The 25,212-nt window shown below is 38.0% G+C and overlaps 1 protein-coding gene across 1 annotated transcript in view; it reads right to left on the bottom strand.

Moving 5' to 3' along the window:
- Positions 1 to 8,615: 8,615 nt before the first annotated feature.
- The window catches only part of FBXL17 (F-box and leucine rich repeat protein 17), a 522,435-nt gene continuing 505,838 nt past the window's right edge, over positions 8,616 to 25,212 (bottom strand). The window contains exon 10 of the mRNA XM_021713613.1: positions 8,616 to 11,453. Coding sequence (XP_021569288.1) covers positions 11,313 to 11,453 — 141 coding nt within the window. The 3' untranslated portion in view covers positions 8,616 to 11,312. The remainder of the gene's footprint in view (positions 11,454 to 25,212) is intronic.

The raw sequence follows: 25,212 nt of genomic DNA, 5'->3' as shown, positions 1-25,212 counted from the left end.
TATCTTTCATTAAAAATATGTGTGTATTCATTGCTAATTTTTCATGTGTGACCAGGGTCTTTTTTCTTTGATTTGTGCTCCACACTGTCATTCTTGTATAAGTTATTTCTGTAACATATTATCTATAATTTTTAGTCTCAATTTCTTTAAAAAGGAGTAAAAAGTTAAATGCATTTTTGAAGCAATCTGAATGAAAAATCCTTGTAGGTTTTTATATTTTTTCCACATTCTACATCTTGTGTGCCCTATAATTAATTTGACAGATTTTTTTTTTGCGACTCGCCTTTCATCTACATTTCCAAAGCATTCAACTTTGCTTTTATAGTAAGGAATGATAACTCTCTTTTTACCTATTCTTATTTCATTGGGTTACGTGATATTCAATTCAATTACATCATCATAATAATCATACAAGATCGCTGTAACTTCTCATTTAAACTCAAGGTAATGGCCTCTTTCTACACATCAAGATAAAATAAAGTCACAAGAAGGGGAAGGGGGAAGAAAGCCTTGTCTTTTTCATCTATAAACCTCTTATTGGTTTCCTCACCTTTCCTGCCTCCTTTGCATTGCATTTGCCCCAACAGCTATAATCCATAGTGAAATTGTAGCAATCATTTTGACTCTTTTCTATGTTCCTTTTTTTTATGACATGTAAAAGCAAATGTTAGTTTAAAAGACTTTACAGATGTTATTTCCTAAGTGGCCAATAAACATATGAAATGGTCCCCAACTTTTTAAATATCAGGAGAACACAGACTAAAACACCACTACATGGCAGTCAGAAACCAATTGGTTATCAGTAGAAACGTTCATTCACTGCAGGTGAAAATGTGAATTGGTTCGACTCCTTTGGAAAATGGCATGGCATCACCTGATAAAACTGGATATTTGCAAACACTAGCAATTCCTTTTTTTTTAGGTATGTACTTTGGAGATATAGTGCTTGGGTGCATGAGGACACATGTACAAGAATGTTCTTGGCAGAAGAGTTTATAATGTCCCACCTTGGAAAGAAATCAAGCTTTTCAACAGAGTAGTAAATAAATAGTGACATACCCATACAAGGAAATATTATTGCTAAGGTGTGAATGTTTGTATACCCCAAAATTCCTATGTTAAAATCCTAACCCCTAAAGTAATGGCATCAGGTCCTGGGGCCTTTGGAAGGGGATTAGGTGGATTTAATGTCCTTGTGAAAGAAGTCCCAGAGAACTGCTTTGCCTTTTCTACCATGTGAGGACACAGTGAGAAGGCTCTGTCTGAAGGAAGCAGTCCCTCCCCAGACACCCAATCTGCTGACGCCTTGATCTTGAAGTTTCCATCCTCCAGAACTGTGAGAAATATGTTTTTGTTGTTTATAAGCTACCCAGTTTATGGTAGTCTTTTATAGCAGCCCGAATGGACTGAGACAATCACACAGCAATGAAACTGAATAAACTAGAGTTACACACAACAAAATAGATGGATCCTGTAAACACCACTGAGTAAAGAGTTTAAAAAAAAAAAAAGAAAGAAAGAAAAGAAAACCAGGGGAAAACCAAACTACATTTCTAAGGATGCACACTACATTGGCAGAACAAAACTAAAAACAACGAAATTGTCTCCTCCCTCTAGGAAGGGCCAGGAGAGTGGTGTCATCTGGAGGGAAGACGATACCTGGATCCTGGTGGGTGTATATGAAGGAGGGACTTCCAGAGTGCCAGTGACACTCTGTTGCCTGACTGAAGTGGTACTTGGATGGCGTTTGTTTCTGAACCCCATTGCCACTGTACATATACATGTTGTATACTTTTCTCTGTGCTGTGTTTCACAATATAATGCCTTACAGCATCACTGAGTGTGTCATGTAGTTCATGCAATTCTCCCTGCCACCTCTCCACAGTTCTATGTTTGGGGATCACATTCAAAAACAGCACTCACTCTAGGAGGCATGAAGAGTCAAATCACTCATTTTCTTCATTTCTTTGATTAATCTGAAGAATGAAGTAGGATTAGGAAAAAATGGGAACAGTAACATGCAACAGTAGCTACAGGGAAAGAGGAGAGTGGACTAAACAGCCATTAGTATAAATGTATTGTAGTACAAGTAGGTTTCCTATTCTATGGTTTCCTTTAAAGCAAATTCAGTCATCTGAATTATCTAATAATAGGAATGCAGTAGCTTAGTTTTCACATTAAACTCAATTATCAAAGTTACCTCCAAGCCACTTCCCTGTATTTGCCTCTCTACATCCATGAATCCTGTATTGTAATCCATTTTTTTAAAATTTGGAATTGAAGAAACACTTTAATAAAAGCTTCATTTAAATCCAATTATCAAGATTTCTTTTTTTTCCCATTTAGTTAAGTGACTCAGTTGTAAGATGTTGCTTAAAAGTACAGCCAAATCATTTCTGTCAACAAAATCAAGCTGGCTGAGCTTTCTCCATTCATTTTGGAACATTTATAAAAATCACCACTGTCAATAGTCATCCAAGCCCATCAAGGCAACATCTATTTGTAAGACTGTGCTTCTTAAAAATCCTTTATTCAATGACTAAATTTTTCATTTTCCATTATGTTAATCACAGAGGCAGAATAGACCGCATTCGGTAGGAATCATTCAATGGTTGAATGGTGCACATGGGCACATGAGTGCGTGCGCGCACACAACACACACACACACACACACACACACACACACACACACACACACACACACATCCCACACACACCCCACGCACACCCCAAGCCGCACCACTGGAATATTTCAGGCAAGAAAAATGAACTCAGTGAGTGCCCATCAGCCTGGTCTAGCCAAGTATCCTCAGGCCACTTGATGTTGATGTCTCTCATCTCCAGATCTTTTAAGTGATGCCAAACTGTGGAAAAAAATTTGAGAAATGCATGTAAATGACTCTTCCATCATGTGGTGAATAAAAGAGCTGAATCAAGTAATGCCTGCCCTTTTTCATGTTTCTTGTTTCTAGGGCTGCTGGCATCTACACATAGTTTTATTAGTCAAAGAAAATCATAGGAAAGGGGATACTTTGAAGGATTATTTCTTAGAGATGGTTTTAGTTTTCTGAAGTTTATTTCCAAGAGATGATGGCATTTCAGGAACTGAGAAAGCTTCTCGAGCTGCATTTGTGTCTATTAAATCCCATTTTCTCAGGAAATTGGGATTCATTTTAATAAGCATAATGGCCCAACAGGAAACAACCTACTGTCTAGCAACAGTAGTATGGGCAAACAAATTGTGGTTTATTCATATAATAAAATGTAGAGACTTGACCCTAACGAATTTTCATTTCAACCATAGATTATCACATTATTGAACAAGTCTCTGTATTGCTAAGAGGTTTTGATCCCAGTTTTATTGATGTAATTAAAAATGAAGTGATAATGAAAGCCCCCTCCCCACTGCTTTACAAAACCAGTGTAGTGGTCTTTTGATTTCTATGGTAATGACATGACCACATGAATTCTCACAGCTGTCTCAGTACCACAGGAACAGCTGTTTCACTTAGAATTCCAATAGGGGTCAGATAGAAATAAGAAAGTTATGCAGTGCTATGCTTCCAGCAAAGAAGAGGAAGGGTGAGGCTACTGGATTCTCCCACCTCTGCCACCTGCTTGGATATGGAATTGTGTAAGCTTTGATTCATGGCGCGCTAACCTCCACTACTAAATGGGCAAACTTGGACCTAGGCTTAGCAATTCTTGATATCCAGTCAATCAATTTAAATTAGATACAAAACTTTTTTCATTTAAATTTTTAATATTTGGTGCAAAAGTTTGATACATATAAATATGTTATATGTAATGAAATGTTACTTAAAAACATTTTATATTAATAAAACAAATACTAGGGAAGCTATCTTTCAATTTATGAGATAAATCCACAGACTTGGTTGAAAGCCTTTTTGTGGTAGTACAATCCCAGCCCACTGCCTGCCCTCCCATAGGTAACCACTGGTCTGAAATTTTGCAATTGTTTCCTTTTTCTTTTTCCTCTTTCTCTAAATTCACTGTATCCCTAAGTAACAGATTATTTAATCGTGCTTGTTTTTGAATTTTATAAAATGGTGTACAACTTTTTACACATTTTTTATAGGACTTGCTTTTTTCATTCAAATGTCTGTAAGAGTCATTCAGATTGAGATACGTTGCTATAATTCATTTTTACTACTGTTTCATTGAGTGAAATACCTAAAAAATTGTTTTTGCTGTTGTGATCAGTATTATTATGAATATTTTGGTACATGTCTCCTGGTTCACATGTGTAAAAAGTTTGCGGGGCATACACCTATGAAGGGAATTGCTGTATGTGCATGTCTATCTTTTAAAGAAAAAGACAAACTCTTCCAGCTTCCACCAGCAAGTGTGTAAGTGTTCTCATTGCTCTACGTCTTTGCCAACACTTAATCGTACAAGATTTTTACTTTTTGTCAACTTATTGGGCACATACTTTACATCTTTTAGTTTGCATTTATCTAAACACAAATACGTTTAAGCATTTTTCATGTAATTCTTTAGCCATCTGTGTTTCCTCTTTGGGGAAGTGTCTATTTATGTCTTTTGTCCATTTTTCTACTGTATTTTCTTTGAAGGAGGAAATTGTTTAATTGATTTGAAGATCTTTTTGTGTTACACATATTTTCTTCTAGCTAGTGATTTGCCTTTTAAGTCTCTTCAAGGTGACTTCTCAGGAGAAGTCTTTTGTTTTAATATGGACATATTTGTCAATCTTTGCCTTAATGGTAAGCATTGTTTTGTCTTTATCCCGAGATCATAATTACATAATATCATAAAGATATCCTAATAACCATAATATCATAAAGATGTTGTCTATGAATATTAAGATTTTTGCCTTTTATATTTTAGTTCATCAGTAATAAATTTTTGTGTATAGTAAAATGTAGCAATCCAAGTTCCATTTGTTTCCCACAGGGATAATCAATTTAACCAGCCCCATTTTAGAGTATTTCATCCTTTCTCTGCTAGGCTGCACTGCCACCTCTCTAATATACTGTTTATGTGCACTTGGGAGCTGTCTCATTGATTCCATTGGTTTTTATCTATCGCCAAGTCCTCGCCACATTGTCTTAATTATTATCAGTTATTAATAATAGTTTTAGAATAAATCTTATTATCTGATAGGAAAAATTCTGCCACCTTGTTCCTTAGGTATGATCTGACTATTCCTTACCTTTTATTCTTCTACATGAATTTAACAATAAGCTTGCTGAATTTTATTTTTTTTAAACTTCATTAGGAATTTGTTTGAAATGACATATTAATAGGTCAATTAGGGGGAAATTATCATGCTAAGAACTGTGAGAGGTTTGAGATTTTACTCTACTTGCAAACTCACTCGTCAGCCTGACAGTTTCAGAGATGCTGGCTGAAGGCACAAAACTCCTGAGTCAGAGGCAAAGGTTTTTAACACCTACAGCAATGGCTGGAGTATCTATCAGCATTTTCTTGTACATGTTCTGAAGCCTCAATTCCCACAGGAAAATAAGAAGAGGGTGGTGACAACTGTATACACATTGGGTTGTGGTACTGGAGAGGAACATTGGGCTAAGGAAACATAAATACGGAATCCTGAAGAGTAAGCAAGTCTCTCCTTCTAGAGGAAGGGCAGACAATCTCTGTCTTCAAAGGTTATGCACTATAAAAAAATCTTTGGAAAGATAACCCAGAGCAAAGGCAGCAAGTACCACTGCTTGAAAGACATGCAGAAGTGCTAGAAGGTTATGGAGAACTGTCTCCCAATACAACATTGGGAGAATATTGTCTTCCTTTCCATGAATGTTAGCTCTCTACATTTTTTTGTCTTTCAATACACTTTTGTAATCTACCCATAAAACTAATAGTACTTTGTGTATGTGTTCCTTTTGTAAAATGTACTTTCAAAATTACATTTTGCTACTTCAACATCGGTATATAGATATGTATGATATTTTTACATGATACCCAACTTACTTTTAAACTCTTATTAGTTCTAATTTGTAAGTTCTTTGGGGTTTTTGGTTGCTATGTCTATGTCTAATATGTCCATATTCCTGTCATAGTTCAGAGTTTGTTTCTTCCATCCTAGTCCTTACCATTTTTACATTTTTTTTTTTTTTTTTGCACTGGCTTAGTTTTTCAACTATCATGTTAAATAGAAGTAGCAGTAACAGTACACACTTGTCTTATCTTTTAAAATTATATACTGTTCATTTAGGTTTTTAAAAGTGTTTGTTCATTTTGATAATTTTTTTCTTAAACATATTAAATGATTTTTTATATAGAACATTTATTTTGTAGTATGTATCTGATAATTTAATACTGAAGTCTTTTGGATGTGTGTCTATTGTTTGTTGTTTCTACTGATGTATACTACTAATGCTGAGTTATCTCCTTTTTCTTCTCTGTGGTTTTAGATTGTGAGTTTATCTGATGGAGCTCTGTGTGGGCTTTTAAGTCTTGCATTGAGGGTACCTTTCTCCAGGGTTTGCATTTATCAGACACTGAGCACTACTGCCACGAGTGCTCTTAAAAATACAATTACCAGCAACATAAACTATGCAAATAGTGTGATCAGTCACGAAGCCCATGCGAATGTTAACCAGTGGCTGTTAATTTGCAGCTAAGCCTTTCAAAAATATGAATAGTCAAAGCCGAGAATGGTTACTTTCCTTACTATTTGTCTCTTCAATTTTTTGTTTTATTTTAGTTCACTGCTTTTCAAAAGGGCATATATCCTTTCTGGGATCCAGGCCTTATATAAGGTAGACTCTGATCTGACTCCCAGTTACTCACTGGTCCAAAATTTTCTACACATTCTGGAGGCCATAGTCATCCACATAGTCTCCCCTATTCTGGTTGTTTCTATGAAGAACTGTCTCCTATGATAATACCTCTATAGAGATAAACGTTTAACACATGTATCAGAATCACGTAGAGGATTTGCTAAGACACAAACTGCTAGGCCTTACTCCCTGAGTTTCTGGTAATAGGTTTAGGGTGGGGCCCAGGAATTTGTATCTCTAAGTTTCCAGGTTATGCTGATGTGATTGACCTGGGGGCCACACTTTGAGAACTACTCCTCTGAATGAGGGTGGTTGGCAAATTTTCTGAAAGGCCAGATAGTAATTATTTTTGACTTTGTGGACCACCTGGTCTTTTGTGGCAACCACTCAACTTTGCTTTTGTAGCATGAAAGCAGCTATAGAGAATAACAAATAAATGGGTATGATTACGTCTCAGTAAAACCTGATTTCCCAAAATAAGCATCTGGCTATGTTTGACCCAGAGGCCATACTTTGCTGACCCTTGTTCTGGACTGCTGTTTGCATTGTCTTTGCAGGGACATCCAGGCATTTAAAAGGGTTTTTCAAAATTATTTTAATGAACACCTTAAATGTTATATAGCAGAAAATCCTTAAATGTTATATAGAAGAACATCTCCATTCCATCATATTACCAGAAATGGGAGTTCTGTGCTTAAATTCCAACATGTTGAAAGACTTTAGAGGGCTGGGTGTGGTGGCTCATGCCTGCAATCCTAGCATTTTGGGAAGCCAAGGCGGGAGGATCACTTGAGGCCAGGAATTCAAGACCAGTCTGGGTGACATAGCAAGATCCTATTACTATAAAAATTAAAAAATTAATTGGGTATGGTGGTACGCACCTGTAACTCTAGCTACCTGGGAGGCCGGGGCAGGAGGATCATTTGAGCTCAGAAGTCGAGGTTGTAGAGAGCCAAGATAGTACCACTTTGTTCTTGGTAGTTGCTGAGAGTGAGACCCTTCCCCCGCCCCCCTAAAAAAAGATTTAGGGTAAGAGTTCTCCTACAAGTCGAATCTCTTTAGTAGGCCATGAGAAGTTTATGACTGACCTTGTTTTTATCCTGGAAGCTTTTTCATCTGCTGCCCCTACATAATATACCTTTCTATTATACTCAGTTACTCAAGGGCTCTGAACTTTCCATGCTGTCTCATGCCCACATGGCTTTGCACATATCTTTCAAATTTCCAGGATGTCTTCTCTTATTTCCTTGTAGCAAGTTTGGTGAATTCCTGCTATTCCTCTGTTCTCATTAATAGCTCCACCTTTGCGAAGCTCTCCCTTTCTAAGGCTGCTACTTTATCCTCGATGCACTCCCTATAATTATTATTACATTATATCATAATTATTATTACACTATGACATCTATTGTACTCCACTGTTATTGCTAATTTCCCAGAATGTCTCCTTGTTAAGCTATGAGCAACTTGACAATGGGAATGAGTTTCATTTATCAAGTCCCCAGTGCCTGACACAGATTTGTTACTCAATAAATGTTTTGTTTATTTATTTACTTTAGAAAAAAGTGAATAAATGGCTATGTAAATGATGACTATTCAGGGAGGAGGATTTTAAACAACGCGTTTGTTTAAACCCTTGAGATTTTAATCTGATCTCAGTAATCACCAGCCCAAATAGAACCTTCTAAATCCAGTCTTGTTTTTATTCTGGGCGAGTCACACCTACAATAAGTCTGTAGTGGAGCACACAAGGACACAGACCGCTGCATGCATCATATCCAACCAGCATTAGGGAGGCCAATTATTGTCTCTAAAAGAAAACAAAAGACACAGTGTTTTGTTTCTCTTTTATTGCAACCCATTGCAAGGTCAAAGATTCACAGAAATATAGAAACTACAAACTGGGTGAATGCTCTTTATCCACTCAAAAAGACATTAAAGACAAAGGACCAGAATTTTCCACTACAGCAATATATTTCATAGTCTTTATTCTGAAAATACTGTTGACATTTTGGAGAGGATGAAAAGCCCTGCATTAAATGTGTTCACATGTATTTATGACATTCTAAGCAAAAAAAGAAACTCTATATTGCCCAGAAAGATTATTTTAAGCCTCATTTCAAAGCATCTAATGAACACATTCAACAACCATCACAGAATCACTCAAGGTGATGCTTTTTCTGGCTGTTTTTTGAGATTAATGCTTTGAGGCTGGATATGACATTTCCATAGATTTCTACAAATGTACCAAAGCAGTTTTCCAGGTTATGTTGCATCAGGCTTTCTGGATTAGTCAACATCTTAGAGAATAAGTGCAAGTCCCCACCCCACCCCACCCCCCAGGATTAAGCATGTTATAGTGCTGTACTTTAGATTCAAACACTGCAACATTAAAAAAGTCAATTATACACTCTGAAACCATTTGACAACCAAATTGTAACACTCCAAAGATTATTACAAGTTTGAACTGAAATGGTACCATCTATATCATAGATGGCTCTCCTTTCTTTTGTCTTTTTTAACTATTTAAAATATAGTATGACATATAAAAATTAAACTTTTGCTTATTCACTCAAGCTACTATTACTATACATACTGTCTTATAAATTAGTTTTGGATTAAAAATCAGTTAAAATATTATGAAATAAGATTTTTCGGTGGTGGAGAAGTAGATATGAAAATGATACAGTTCAATGTGTAAGAAGAAATATAGTTTATTAATGTAAATCAGCTCTTTCCTTACACAAATTTTATTCCCTTTAAATTAAATTAGAAGCCCATTTAATTATAGGAAAAATACTCTTGGTGCTTACTGATTAGATTTTCCTAACTGATTGGGATTAAAAACAAAAATGCCACATCAGAAACATGTTGACATAATCAAAGAAAAAAGGTGTTTACAAAAAAGAAATCATTATAAATAAGTGAATGGCATTCAGCTGTAAACCTATCTTTTGTTTCTTACAGCTAGCATCATGTTAGTGACATTAGGATTTACAGAAAGTGAAACTCAAACCTCAGTATATCTGTTGAAGACCAAATAACAGTTATGTCCACTCAGGGAAGAATAAATAGCAAATTCACAAGTTGGGGTTTATTTCTAATTCTACAGTGAAAGAGAATCACACTTTAGCTTAAAAAGGCTCCCTGATGCCTTGATTATAAAAACAGACACAGGAAAGGTTATTTGAGCCTGAGTCCCCATTATGAATTAATTGTTAAGATGTGTTAAAACATATATTCATTTACTGATAGGTATTTTCTTAACTGAAGCTGGCAGCGTTTAATTAAACAAAGAAATGTGTATATCTGACAAGTGTAAACAGAATCTTAATGAACAGATTTTCTAATTTCCCTTCTTAACTCATATATCAGCTAGCAATAGATATCTTTGCAGTAGCATAAGAACTATTCAAAAAATGATAACATGCATATATCCAAAAAACCTGTTCAAAAACTCAAAGCAAAAGAAACAAAAATTCAGTAGAAAGATTGTCTACTTATATCTCACTCATTAATCTTCTATTAATGTGACTACCTCCAAATTTTAGAAATAGATTTTCATAATTACCAAAATTAAGAAAATAATGAAATGATCTGTAGTTTTTTTTTAAATAACTGCACACCATTAATTACATTGGTGGCTTCAATGTTCAGATTAGCTTCAAATATCATTAAAATATATCCCGACCAGTTACTATCTGCAAAATAAAAGCTAACACAATGTTAATGTAAAACCAACTAAAATATTTAGTACTCAACAGAATGCATTTGTAGAATAATGAATAATTAACTTTTGTGAGCTGGCCAGGGGAGTTCAGATTGTTGCCTCCATATAAAAAATTTACGAAAGGCTTTATTCTTTCTAGTCCCTAAGTTACCCACCAGATAGCAATTTGGCCACCCATGGATACACCGAGTTAGGCAGGGCCAGAGTAGATGACATGTTCCCTCAGTGGCCTGGAGGTAGGCCCCTCTGTCAGGAAGTGATCTAGAAAGACACTGTCCTGGTGTATGTGTGCATACACGTATGCAAGTACATGAGAGTGGGAGTGCCTCTATTTGTGTGTGTACTTGGCATTTTGAAAAGGACTGGTTTCCAGGCTTCTAATCAGTGCAATATCACTTCTGTTCTGGTTGTCACCAGTAGAAGCGCACAATTCTATCCCATGAAAAAAAGAAGGCCTTCTTTTTTGGACATCTCCAAGAGGCAGCAATTAGAAGCTCAAATAATGCATCTGATTTTTTGACCCCATATTTGAAATATTTTTGAAAAATAAGCTTTTGAACTTAAAAACTAAAAGGTCTGTGGCTTTCATAATCTTTAGGGGAAAAAAAGCCAGCTCACCTGGGAACAAATGACAACTCCACTTATGGTACACAGTACGCAAACGAGACACAAATATATATATTCCAGTACATACGCAGATGGGTGACAGCTAAAACCTTTCCAAGATATTGCCCATCCCAAATGTACAATTCTCCTCTAACCCGCTGAATGGTCTGAGTGATTACACACGGGCAGGAGCGTTAGGAGGAGGCAGCGGACATGTTGGGGGTCCAGCCCATTTGATAGGCTCTCTCCAAGGTCCTCTTGCAGTCCTGCAGAACAGTGCTGAAGGTGATGTGGGGGTACTGCTGCACCAGCTGCTCCACTGTCACTTCATTGACCTGTAAGCAAAGAAGAGCCACCATTACGCACAGGGACCACCAGCACCCTGCAGCTGCCCATGTTCACTGGCATGCTGTGGCCCGCTTACGGCGGCATGAAGAGCCCTTGCCCTGTTCCTTCTTAGCAGTATAAGGGTTTTATGAGAAGACAGATATGTGTCCCTTTTCATCTGACCTCTCTAATCTCCCAGTAATACATTTGCCCTTAGGGATTTTTTAAAACACATGATATCAAGAAATCAGATGTGATTCTAGAAACATAAATGGCTGTGACTTGTTAAGATCTTAACAATATGTGTTGAAAATCTAGCACTTGGGAGGTAAGGAAGCTGTAAGATAGCATTCTAATGTGCTTTTGATGTTGTCATCAATCTGGCAGCCTTTTTAGGACAAAAATTGTAGAATGGGGAAGAGGATACACAGGATTCTAGATGGAGGTGCTGGGGAAGATGTTTATTTTTCTTCCCTCTAAAATGTTAAGGTATTGCAAACTTCAAGTCCCTTTGTGAAGAAGGCTGAAATGTGAGGAATCAATAATTAAAACATACATGGCTAGCAGGTCAGGGATGGCCCCAACAGACCTTAACTATCAAAGATACCACCTTGATTCTTGATTAGACAAGGCAATCAGACAGGCCTAATTAAAACGAACACCTTTACAATTGCTGTGCTGTGAAGGGATTAATTTGTCAATTACTTTTAAGTTGATCGCAGTTCATATCACAGAAGTAGACAGCTTTCTTCATCCTTTAGATAAATAAATGATTAACCTAAGAACCACAACTTTTAGGTAGCTTTATTTAAAACTTTATTCAACACTTGGGCATTTTCAAATACATCAATATTTCATTTATACTGAGTAAGCTAGTCTGAAAGAAAGTACTTATGATACACATTTTTGAGCATCCTTCTTGATGTCCATTACTGGGAAAGATCAGGACCACCAGGAAAAACTTAAAATAACATCAAACCCTTGCTTTTTGCTTTGAAAACCTGCGTAAGTATGATGAGCATGAAATTCAGCTATCAGCACTTCTCTGAAATAACATGGTGCCTTCTAAGTGATCTAGAAAACTATATTATATATCAATCTTTTTATTATTGAGAGTTGATATTTCAACATTGTATTGATGATACTTATTCTTTGCTAGAATATTTCACGACTCAAGTCTTGCTTGTATTTAAATAAACTTTTATTCCAAATTCAACCAAGCCACGCAGGTCATTCTTTTTGTGAAAAAGCGATGTCATTTAACATTTTATTTTCACAAGCAAGAAGAAAATAAAAACTGATATCTAAAGTTGTAAATATGAATTAATGGTCCTAGGAGGATTTTGAATACGATGTTTTAAGGTTTTAATTTAAATATATCCCTAAGTCATGTTCGAGTTCAGAAAGCTTATAACAGCACACTTAGAAATCATGCATTATCTATCCCACTCGCATGATTTTGATATTATCCAGCCACCTGGCCTAATTTAGGTTTATCAAACTATTCACGTTCCTTCTGGCCTTAGGGTCTTTGCACATGCTGTTTCTTTGCCCGAAATGCTTTTTAATCCACTTCTCCTCCATGACCTCCTTCTCACGCCTACTTCTTACTCAGCTTTGAGCCCTTAGTTTTAATGTCATTTTCTCAGGGATTCGAATCACTGCTATACTCCTGCTGCCTTCCCCAAATTACATAAGGCATCCAGATCATTCACTCTTCCAGCACTGTCTAGTTTACCTTCATAACACTTATTAGCATATTATTAAGTCAGTTTCCAATTGCTTTGTTTAAGCAATTTGTCCAGTTCCAGTGTAAGACCTATAAGCAGTATGATGATAAAGTTATTAGTGGGTGAACACTAAAACAATAACAAACTACAAATAAAAAAATAGGAATCTAGGAACAAGTCAAAGCCAGGCACTAACATACTCATCAAGAAGAACTCATCAACAGTCAACAATTTCCTGAAGAACTCATATTAAGCTTAAAGATCTCCTCCTTCAAGAAAGTCCTTCCTAAGTAACCCTATCTCCTTGCAAGTTTGGATTAGGCATCTCCTCCCTGTGCACCCATGACAGGCATCCAGCAAGATCTGTACCTTATTTGAGCACTCTCATACCACATTACCATTGTCATGTCACTCGCCTATCTCTTCCTCCTGAATGGAAGCCTCTGGAGACCAGAGATTGCCTTTTATTTTTAAAGTTATGGAGCTATGCACAAAGTAGAGAAGGACCAAAGTAACTGTGGTTCATATAACGAACTTGAGCCAACCAGAATTACGTATGAATCCTGCTTTCACTTTACTTTAAGATTTGGTGTTCTCAGCAGTAAAAACAGGATAAAAGTACTTATCACAGGATTGTTATAAGGCTGAAATGTAATAATATTCTTAGCATTGTGACTGATATACCCCCCCATACAGCAGCTCCTATTATTACAGCAGAACTCAATAAATGGTTGTTGAATGCAAGAGTTAATTTGTGATATCATAGGGCAACCAATTCTCTATAGTGTTCAATATTGTTCCATCTGTGAGATACCCTAGAAATAAATCTTGAAAACACTAGTTGTTCAAAATAAAATAATCACAGGACAAGAAGCAACCTTTAGAACATACTTCATGTATAAGAAGAATTTATTCTTTCTTAATGCTCTCTGGAGAAGAATTCCAGAACTTTCTTTAATAACATAGTCCAGGTTTTAATTATCCACTGTCCACCATCAGGAAATTCTCCCTTTTCTTTAACTGATATCCTCCATGATGCAGTAAGGTTACCTACCTCCCTCCTGCCATAAACAAACTTGGAAGGATGCAGGTTTCACTAAGAATCAGAGCTGAAGTCATTTGATCAGAGAGGACCCTTGGAAAATCTGCATCACATCGCACAGGAAGTAAATGCAGTCCAAGCCACTTGGCATTCAGGGAACTACTAGAATGGAGCAGAGAAACACATAAACCCACCATAAAGACACAGACTGTTTTCTAAGGTATATCTTTTCCAATTTATGCACGGGCTTGTACAAAGTTTTTTCCCCTAAGGTTGACAGGCAATTTGTTTTGGAGGGCCAATTAATTTTAAACAGAAAATATCTCTGTGTGATAACTGTTTTTCAGGAGGAGGCATATAATTCACCTTAAGCAAATCTGATATATGACAATATGGATTTGTGAAGTATATAAATTAGGGGATAATTGTTCACTTTGGTAAAAAATTTCATAGTAGGATTAATTTATTTTGTCAGTTCCCTCAATGTATTCTATATATCCTGTGATTTACCAAAATTGGATTTACCTGCTTCTGCTGCACAAAGTAAACTACACCTGTAGTTGCGAATATAGATGATAGTGTGCTTATTTTCGGGCTTTCACAGGTTATGGGTAAGAATAAGAAATAATATGACTTTGTGTAACTGTATGAAAAATGGCACCAGTAATCCTCTGTGGATATAATGGGTCTTCTAAGCAATCTTTTTGCTAACTGTACTCTGTAAATTCTAGAGAACAAAGCAGTGGGGGAAATGCAAACATACCATTTTAGAGCTTTGTTGGGTAGAAGTTATTGAGGGGAAATATACAGGCTCCCACTAGGGAAGATTCTATTTTTTACTTATAATGTCTCTTGGCAATATAGTATGACAAATTTTATACTTAAGGTTATGTTCATTTACTCCTCAAAGTACAAATTATGCTCACCTCTTCTTTGTATAGACACCATAAGTGCTTCAGTGCCATAGAGAAGGATTCAGTGAAAGACAGCAGCAGAGTCCAAATCCTTTTAAATTGTTATGCCTATATACACGTTTCTGCAGACATTTTGTCATGCACAACTCCTCTTGCTAGAATGAAAAGAACCTTCCTCTGTTCCAAGTCATAAAATATATGTAATACAAAAAGGGAACATGAAGATGAAGGGTTTTAAAAATTTCCCTGTGATGCCTGGTTTTCTGTATTCAATTTCTTTTCTTCTTGCTGAAAACTATCAATGGTAACTCCTATATTGCATATGAGATTTGAAAAATGCAACGTATCTTCCTAAAGAAATATGCTGCAGTGTCATTTGAAGAAATTACTGTGATTAAAGGAAAAAAGAATGCACCACAAGATTTTCTTTTTACTATAAGACTAGATTTTATAGTTCTCTCCAAATACTGCATAGCCATAATTTACATTTTAAAAATTATTATAACACTTTTTAAGGTAGTAGCAATTTGTCTGGTATTTTAATCTATTTTGAGTTAACACCTATTAGCACTTTTTGAAAATGTGAGGCAAATTGCTATGCTAATTAAGGTAAATAACATCATAGTTTCATGATATGGCTGTTGCTGTTATGGGAGGGTGGGGAGAGAACCTTTAGAGCTTTAGGCATTCAGTTTAATCAATTCATCTAGACCATCACAGTTTATTTCCCTTATCAATACTTTCCCCAGAAAGTTCTAAATAAATGTAAGCCTCAACAATACCTCCTGTTTGAAAAATGTAATTTCTGATAAAATTTGCTGAAGAAACCACTTACATTAAGTGACTCTTATTTCCTTTTTGACTCATGCTATAAAAGAGGACATGTTTCTAGTTAGGAGGAAAATATTTGACATCTGAATATATTAAAATCACACTTAAGAATAAATCACTTTGGGCTGGGCTTGGTGGTTCAGCCTAATCCCAGCACTTTGGGAGGCCAAGGTGAGTAGATTGCCTGAGCCCATGGGTTCGAGACTAGCCTGGGCAACTTGGCAAGAACTTATCTCTATAATTAAAAAAAAAAAAATTAGACCAGGTATGGTAGCATGTGCCTGTAGTTCCAGCTACTTGGAAGGCTGAGGCAGAAGGATCACCAGAGCCCTGCAGATCGACACTGGGGTGGCCATGAGTGTGCCACTGCACTCCAGCCTGGGCAAGGAGTGAGACACCAACTCAAAAAAAAAGAAGAAACCACTTCGAGTGATTTATTTTTAATGAAGTTTTCTAAAAAAGTGAACACTGCTTAAAATATTAACAACAATAAAATAGACTACATTATTCCTAGACTGTAAATTTCTTGAACATTTTAACTATCTCTTTGTTTTCAATCTTACCCATACTGTCTGGTATATTCGTGTACCACTGGAATATAAGCTCTGAGAGACAGGAGTTCTTGTGTTTGTTCACGCCAAATTCCTTGCACTTAGAGCAGGCCTAGCACATAGTACAAACTCAACAAATATTTGTTGGCTAACTTAATATAGGAGCTGTTCAATGCATATGCACTGAATAAATAAAATGCACCAAATAGTACTGCCCCAGAATTTGTAGAGATAAGCTTACCTTGTCCCCAGACTGTTCCAGTTACAATGGCAGCAGTCTCAAAAGTCTTGGTATCATAGCAGCTCCCAACTCCTCTAATCCTCTGACATTCATACCTGTTGTGATTCTTTGAGCTACTGTCTTTCCTTCTGACATCACCAGGTACCTCTTTCCAGATAACATCTTCCCTGGAATTTCTAATAATTTTCCCCCGAAGACCAAAGCAGCTCATGAAGGTGTTCCAGTAATTTCTGCTGGGTCACTGGCTGTCAGTCAGTACTCAGGACATGGCTAAGCTGTACTTTGGATTAACTGATCTCAAACTTCCATATTGGAAATCAATGACACACTACACCAGGTGTATAAACCGAGAGACATGCTAATGGTCCTAGACGTGAGTAGGTTTCCAAAACTCTGCAAAAGCCCACATAGTTCATAGGACTTGATACTTTTAGCTTACAGCATCAGTGGTCTGCTCAGGATGGCGGACCCCGGAGGACAGGAGATGTGACATTTAAGTTGCCTTTTAATGTCACAGTTATCTGATGGAAGAGATGGAACTGTGGATGGGACTTCTGACTTAAAGCAATGCCATCTCTATCTTCTTATTTCTTGGACTTTGGGAGTTTATATACCTTGACTCCTATCGGGGGTAAATGAAAATCTGAGGGGCTTTCTTTTTTTGGGTGGTTCTGTTATCAGAGGGATGTTTAGTATCTGCAGTCTCGAGGAGTATGCAACAGATGGCACAGTCCCAAACAAGGAGAAATTCTCCAACCAAAACGGATCCATGCCCCTGCTGTTAAACATGTAGCATTAGGCTTTCATGTGACAGGAGACAACTTCTTTTCTTCTCTTCAGCAATGGCTTATTTTGGCACAATACTTGAAAACAATCGTTAATTTTTTACACAAATAACCAATAAGGCAAAATAAAACAATCTCCCTGTTCTAGTAAGGGAGGGAATCTTATTCAGTGAGCATCCACTATTTCCCAGGCACCTAAGCACAAATACCCCTATTACAGTTGAACTGTAACTCAGACAGAATTACTATTTCATACTGTGTCATACAGGTAGTAAATGGCAGCCAGTGTTTGAACTCAGGACCCCACACTCTCTGAACCGTACCACCCTATTCTGGCATGTTGGTAACATGGTATGGGCAGAAAGTGCCAGACTGGGCCTAGCTGATCCCTCACCCTGTACAATGTTTACTGACATTCATTTCTTAATCGAATATAAAAAAGAAAGACTGTGGTTTGCACATAAATACATTTCAATGTCCTTGACAATGCTTTCAAAATGGCTGCTCTATGGGAGCAATGTAAATTATAATGGATCTCACTTGGCCTGCAGAACATTCTGTTGTGGAGTTGTGGGCTACAAGAGACTTTGAAGCATGATAGAAATATGATGAAGCTGCAGGATTAACAAGGGGCATTTTGACAGGGTCAACTTCGACTGTGCCAGAAACGGGCATTGTTTACTCTCCTGTCTCCCTCCCACCGAAAGATTTTCCCATGCTCCAGAGATAGAATGGCCTGCAAGTCAGACATGGTCCCTGTCCTCCTGGAGCTTATAACCCAGCAGGGTGGAGGGACAATTCAACAAGCAAGTGCTCTCCAGGAAAGTGCAGGTGCTGTGGAAGGAAGCCTGTAGCAGGTACCTGACTTGCTCCTTGAGGGCTGGAAAGGGCTTTCCAGAAGAAGTGATATTTAAATGGACTTCTAAAGGACAAGATGGTGTCAGCCAGTGTACTACATGTACATATTATCTCAAGAAGAAAGGAAACCAGCTCAGGAGGTAGAATAAAACAACTATTCAATTCTTTGCTTTATAAGCTATGCAATGTTTCTTTACCCCAATCAACAAACCCAAGTATAGTAAGTTCTTGTTTCCAATAACTCTGCTCTGAGGAGGGGGAGGGGTGAAGGAAATGGATCCCCCTAGCTGCAGGTAGGAAAAGTAATGTGCCCACAGTATGTCCATGAAGGTGTCACAAATAGCACATTTAGCTCCTGCCTCCTAATTCAGGGCTCTGGCCTTCAAGCTGGTCTGTCACTCTTCACAGACTCCCTGGGCAATGTCACTCACTGCTAACAACCCCAGAGGCTGACTCCTGGTGGCCTGGAGGCAGAGTGTTGTCTCTGGGGCAATAAGCCTCTGGAGTCTGCTTCTCTCTGTGCTTCTCGGATCTCTGGGAAACTGTACTGGATATCCGCAGAGCGTGGCATTCACCAGGTGCCTACAAAAGTCATCATGAACAAGGCATATTCAAACAGACCCCACTGATCTTTCAGCCAGTGCCTATGTACTGCAAGACGGGCACATATTAAAAAGGATAAAATAAGGGTAAGGTGAATTTTAGTAACACCTCAAATTTGCATGTAAATGAGATGAGTCATCTAAGTGTATTTTAAAATATTTTAAATAGGACACTAAGAAAAGAATAAAAGAGCAGACAATACATTGATTTTTCCAGGATCCTGCACAGCTGACAACATGTGCCAGCTCTCTGTTGGCCTGTGTGAATTTTTATAATTCTGTTTCCCTCCCTCTGCAGCAGGACTTCTCCCGTCCCTGTTTGGGTGACATGCCACATTTTGCTGGGGTTTCCCTATGGTTGGAGCAGGAATCTGATGCTACTTTGACAATCTCTCTCCCTTGTCTCTTCTGTGACAAGGCTAAGCTTCCTACCTTAGCATCCTTCTCCTTTGGCTCTTCTAAAGCACCTTCACATTTCCTTCCTTGCCTATTCCTTTCTCAATCAAATCAAGGCCTTCTGTCATGAATCCCACAGTGAGTCATATGTAACAAATCTATGATACATGTTTACTGATGTGGGATGAATAAAACTGTATCTGAAACTAAGGAATACAAACAAAAATACAGTGCTAGTCAACCCAACTGCTCATTATAATCACTTAGAGATCTTTTAAAAAAATCCCAATGCCCAGGTCATATCCCAGATCAATTATATCAGTCTTAATACAGAGAGAGCCAGGCATCAGTAATTTTTAAAGCTCCTGGGAAATTCCAAAATGCATCTCAGGTAAGACCTGCTGATCAGAAGTCACTGATTGAAAAGCTCCTAGGAGACACAGGTGGTTCCTGTACTTGGCTGAAGGCAAGATCTGAATGAAGCACCCACTTCCCATGATGTCCTCCACCTCTACAATTTCTGGAGAAAAGAAACCGTTGCTCCTGCAGCTTATTAGCTCATCTTTTTTTCAAATATTCATCACTGTCTGAAACAAAAGGTATATTCTTTGAATGTTATAAAAATAGACTGGTTTTCTGTCCTTCAGCATCTGGTCTTAGATCTCTAGTTGGGCAGAGTCAAAGTAGCCCTCCACCTGACCTCAAAGCTAATGAGAAGAAAAGAAAGATTCCTCTAACCCCAGTTCTCACATGAACCTAGTGCTTCCTCAAGGGATCACCCATGATGTGGGGAGAGAAGGCACTCAGGACTAGGTATTTAATATAATTTTAAGAAGAAAAGTTGAATGTATCATTCGAGTCTGAAAGCCACCTGCTACATGTAAGAGTTAGCTGATTACAGAACACCCATAATGTACTATGCTTGATCCATGAACCTCATCCCAGTGGCCTGAGATCTTTAAGGATGTGCTTTTTTTGCTTTTTATACAGAGGTAAGAAATATTACTTTTGGATGGCAAAAAAACTCATCTAAAAATCCCAAAGCATAGAAAGAGACAGATACTGAGAATGCAATGAACCTGACAGAGGCAGGCTCATAAATTCAGTCAACTTTGTCAAATGCAGTCATTCCATTTCAGAATCTGCAATGATTGGAAGTGCTATGCTCTGTCAATATCACAACAGGCCTGGCTTCATGCTGTCTCTTTTTCATGAAATGTGTGTTGCCTGTTAACACTAGCACTGCTTCTATTCACTTGAATTAGCACAGTGAGAAAGCAGCAAAGAACCTGGGAGGATGGGGATCACAGAAACGCCTGCAGTGTTAAGTGAGAATCGGGGCTCGCTAACCTGAAGTCTCTAATTAGAGATTAGTGTGACAGGAAGTCCAACAACCAGACTGTCAGAGAGAAAAATTAGTGACATTTTCATTCCCTGTATCACCAAGCAATACTCCACTGAGAAGGATGTTTCAAGTCAAGTGCATCCAAGCTCTAGGTACACAGCCTTGCACTGGCCATTCAGAGGTCACAAACTGCTGGCCATGGACTTGATCCATGCTCAGCTCTGTAAATTTGCAAGTGTAGTGCAGATGAGAGGCAAAACAGAGAATGTGGGACACAGGAATGGAGAAAGCCACTCGGGGGAGTCATCTGCAGTGCTCTAAATGGTTCAGCAAAAGATAAACTATTTGAAAAAAACCTAGGCTTTAATAAGATAGTTAGTATAGTTACTAAATAAGTGGTAAGTGCGATGTGTTTATGGAACACATCTGGGTGTTTCTAAATTAAACTCTCGGGGTTAAGCTGAAAAACATAATGGGGGGAAAACTCTGAACTAAAAAATGTGTTTTCTTTTGTGCCTAATGGCTTTCTTGATTTCAATTTTTGTTTTCTTACATAAAAGCCAGGGCAAGTGGTAATCACCAAGTGGGCACTTGATAAAAAAAAAAAATCTTTCTAAAATTAGTTTCTATCAGGTAGAATTTATAGATTTGACTTGTTTCCTAAGACAAATTTATTACCAGCAAAAATTTATTCTGCATTAATGTAATTGGTAAATCTGTAGATTAAAAAACCTGAAAATAAGTGATATTTTGGGTTTTTAGAAGAGGAACTCTACATAACTCAGAGCATTTCAAGGTTGGGCTCTGAAAGACCCCAAGCCCAATCACACAGCAGATGCCTGAGCTTTGTCTGACTATGCCCAAGCTCAGGGGCTTTCAGCAACTTGTAGGATTCCCCAGCTATAGAAGACTCATATTAAATCCAAGGGGGCATATTCTCCTCTGTCTAGATATTTGTTTGCAATCTATCAAATTATTAAGAGGCAGTGGGGTCTAACAGTTTTCAAACTTGCTTTTAGCTATACAATACTTTTGCAAACCAAACCTGTAGATTTTTTTTTTTTTTTTGAGTTGGAGTCTCACTCTGTCGCCCCGAGTGAAGTGGCCGCTCCCGGCCACCGCAGCCTCGACCTGCTGGGCTCCGGCTATCCTTCCGCCTCAGCCTTCCGAGTAGCTGGAATTACAGGCGTGCGCTACCACGCCCGGCTGATTTTTTGATTTATTGTTAGAGATGAGGTCTCGCTGCCCAGGCGGGTCTCGAACCCGCGGGCTTAAGCAATCCTCTCACCTCAGCCTCCCAAAGGCGCAGGATTACAGGCTGAGCCACTGAGCCCGACTACCCGTAGATTTAAAATACTTAAAGCAATACAAATGGGGCTCCTCTGATTGAAGACAATGCAGATGAGAAACACCAACTATCCATCCAGTCGGCCATCATCCAATACATATTTATCTGGCAACTAGTACTCACCAGCCACTGTGTTAGGTCCTGGTAATATAACTTAGAAGGAGAAACCCATGGGTCTTACATTCTAATAAGAAGAGGAATGGGGATGGAAAGGTAAAAATTAGCCACCACAGCATATGAGAGCTAATATTTATTGCTTACTTTATATTAGAAACTCTACACAGGTTAACTCACTAGCCCCTCTCAATAACCTATGAGGTAAGTGCGATTATCATTTCCATTTTACAGATGAGGTTATGGAGGCACAGAGAGGTGGTAAGGGGAGACAGAAGTCACAGAAAAGTGAGCAGCATGGTGACAGAAGAAAAGAGCGACTACATTTGGTGACACAGAAGCCATTGGTAACCTTGGAAAGAGCAGCATTAGAGGCATGGTGAGGCTGGAAATAGATTGTAATGAGCGATGAGAAAGTAAGGACAACCCTTCCTAGATAATCTTTTTCAGAAATTTAATAGTGAAGTGTCAGAAAAAGGTCTTAAAGGGCCATGGCTGAAAGCTGATGTATCAAAGTAAGGATCTTTGTTCAGAGGAAACATAACCTAGCATGTCATTTAAAAACATTAATTAGCAATTTTGCAGAATTGTAGTTGCCCGTTTTCTTGTTTGTCTCCCCCAGGAGGCTGCAGGCTCCATGGGGTAGGAACTATATCTTGCTCATTGTTTTTTTTTTTTCTGGCCTGTCACCGATCACAGTGACTGGAACATAGCAAGCCACTCAGCGATTTCTTGAATAAATACATAAATCAATACGATAAAAACTGAAGGTGGGGGAAGCTTAGGTTTTCTCTGAAAAACTACTTGCAAACAGGAACAGCATTTTTCCTAGAAGCAGCAGGCAGGCCCTGAAGACCTCCTGCTGATGGGCCCAGGCTTGGCACGCAGGCTGAGCCATTCCTTCCCTGCCTGTAGTAAGTCCCTCAGTCTCCTGGGCCACTGCAGGCTGGCCTTGTTGCTACTTGGTGAAGTCAGGTACTTAGGAATTCTGGGACCTCATCTGAGCTCTGTTAAGAAATTGCTGTTACCTTTTTCTATTTTTAAATTAGAAAAATAATATGATCCTACAACCTAATTCTTTCATATAATTACTGAAACCAAATCAAAGCTCCAAGGAGATTATTTACTGCAAAGCAATGACGCCCCAGGGTGCCTTCAGGCAAACTCCAACATAGCAATCTATCTGTCCTACAGTATTTGGGGAACAGTAGGCTTTCTCCTCCCCCCCTTCTCAAAACAAACAAACAATTTCACTATACATCAGTTGCATAACAGAGGCCAGTAAAGCATAAGCAGCTACTTGTAGCACATTCCCTTAAAAGGTTCTACATGTTGATTTTCCTGAAAAAACAAACCAAACAAGTCTCAGTGTGGACACTGACTGGCTGTTTGACTTGGCAAGCCTTCACTCTGTTCAAAAGAAGGACTGACTCCTACCAGTCTCCAGGTTTCTTCTTTCTCTGTAAGTTTGCCTATAATATAGTGGGTCCAACGATTTTTTAAAAACGCTATTATTTTTAAGAATTCCTGCCTGAGTTTCAGGAGGTTAGTTTTTCTAGGATCTTAGCTTGTGAATTTATATTCATGGCTGGAATATTATGAACCTCTTGGTGCAGGAGGTTAATATATCAGATACAATATTCCAGAGCTGGTATGATTTTATAAATTAAAAATAATGATAATCAAAACAGTAGTTAACATTTATTGAGTGCTTACAGTGTGCCTGACTTTGGGGTAGGTGCGTTATTGCAACATTGCATTTGATTGTGTAATAATCCTATGAGGTAAGTGTTACTATTACCCCCATTTTTCAGATGATGAATCTGAGGCTTTTAGAGATTAAGTTGTCCAAGGTCCCACAGTGATGGGGGTAAAATCTGAAAACCTAGCAGTTTGACCCTAATGCTCAGCAACGCAACCTCTTCCTTAAGGCTCTACGCCAGTGTTTTCTGGTTTTATATTTAAATACTGGAAAGGACTTTCTGTACTACTTCTTAGAAGTTCAGGTGAACAGGGCTGGAAGAAGAGGAGAACGTTTGACTAAAATGAGGTAACCTCTGCATTTCAGCTGATGTGTATTTTCCTGTTTCAATTATCAGGAATAATCAGGAGAGGGTTGTAAAAATGTGTTTTAAAGTCCTCCGATTTGAAAATCACTTAGAGAAACTGTTTTATCAGCAAAAGGACCAAGATGCTGATGCTTTGAGTGAAGGACTCAGTTCAGATTTTAGAGTCCAGCCACAATCTTGCCATTTCTCATCACCCTTTTCTTTTGGCGCACTCGGTACTGCAGGCCACTGTTGGGGTAAGCGCTATGTTGACCACGACAGAGGACTGCACAGTCTGATACAGTCAGACCATGCGTGCATTATTAGGATGACATGTTGTCTTTTGTTTTGCTTTTTTCACTTTATTTTCTTTGATATAGCATCAATTTGAAATCTTAAATTTTGGTTATGGGCGACCTGAAAACAGCCGTGGATACATGGTTGGGAAAAGGGGAATCCCTGCAGGTACATGCTTTGTTTCATGGCTGAATTGCTACCAAAACAGTCCTGGACACAATGTCCCACAAATTATTTTTCCCTTAAACTGATTTTTCCAGTTAGTTCTGTGTATTAGTTACAGAGCCCCATATTATTTTTCCCCGTAGGGCTTTCCTGCTCATGATTCCTAAACAAGCTGATAAAAACTCCATTTTCTCCACAGAAATATTTAGGTTATTGAGGCTTTCTCTTACCATAATTACTTCCTGAAAACTGCAGTGGTCAAATTTTCCTGAATATTTTTACATTAAATTGGCCACACAAAATTTGGTCCTTGATATGTTCAGGTTGTAAAGCAGACTCCCGGCTTGAAAAATCGGACTGGTTTCTATTACTTACTTTCTGTATTGGCTTCCCATTGATTTGATTTAAAAAGAATCTCTCTGCTATTTAAATATGCAGAACTGTGTGAAAACTGGGATTTCTTATGTTTTGAAGAATAGAGTAACACGTAGTAACATTTC

The sequence above is a fragment of the Carlito syrichta genome, unplaced genomic scaffold, assembly GCF_000164805.1.
Source record: "Carlito syrichta isolate Samal-C Ts95f unplaced genomic scaffold, Tarsius_syrichta-2.0.1 Scaffold304630, whole genome shotgun sequence".
NCBI classification, from domain to species: Eukaryota; Metazoa; Chordata; class Mammalia; order Primates; family Tarsiidae; genus Carlito; species Carlito syrichta.
Note: the sequence above shows the minus strand (reverse complement) of the source record. Positions and strands in the feature narration are given on the sequence as shown.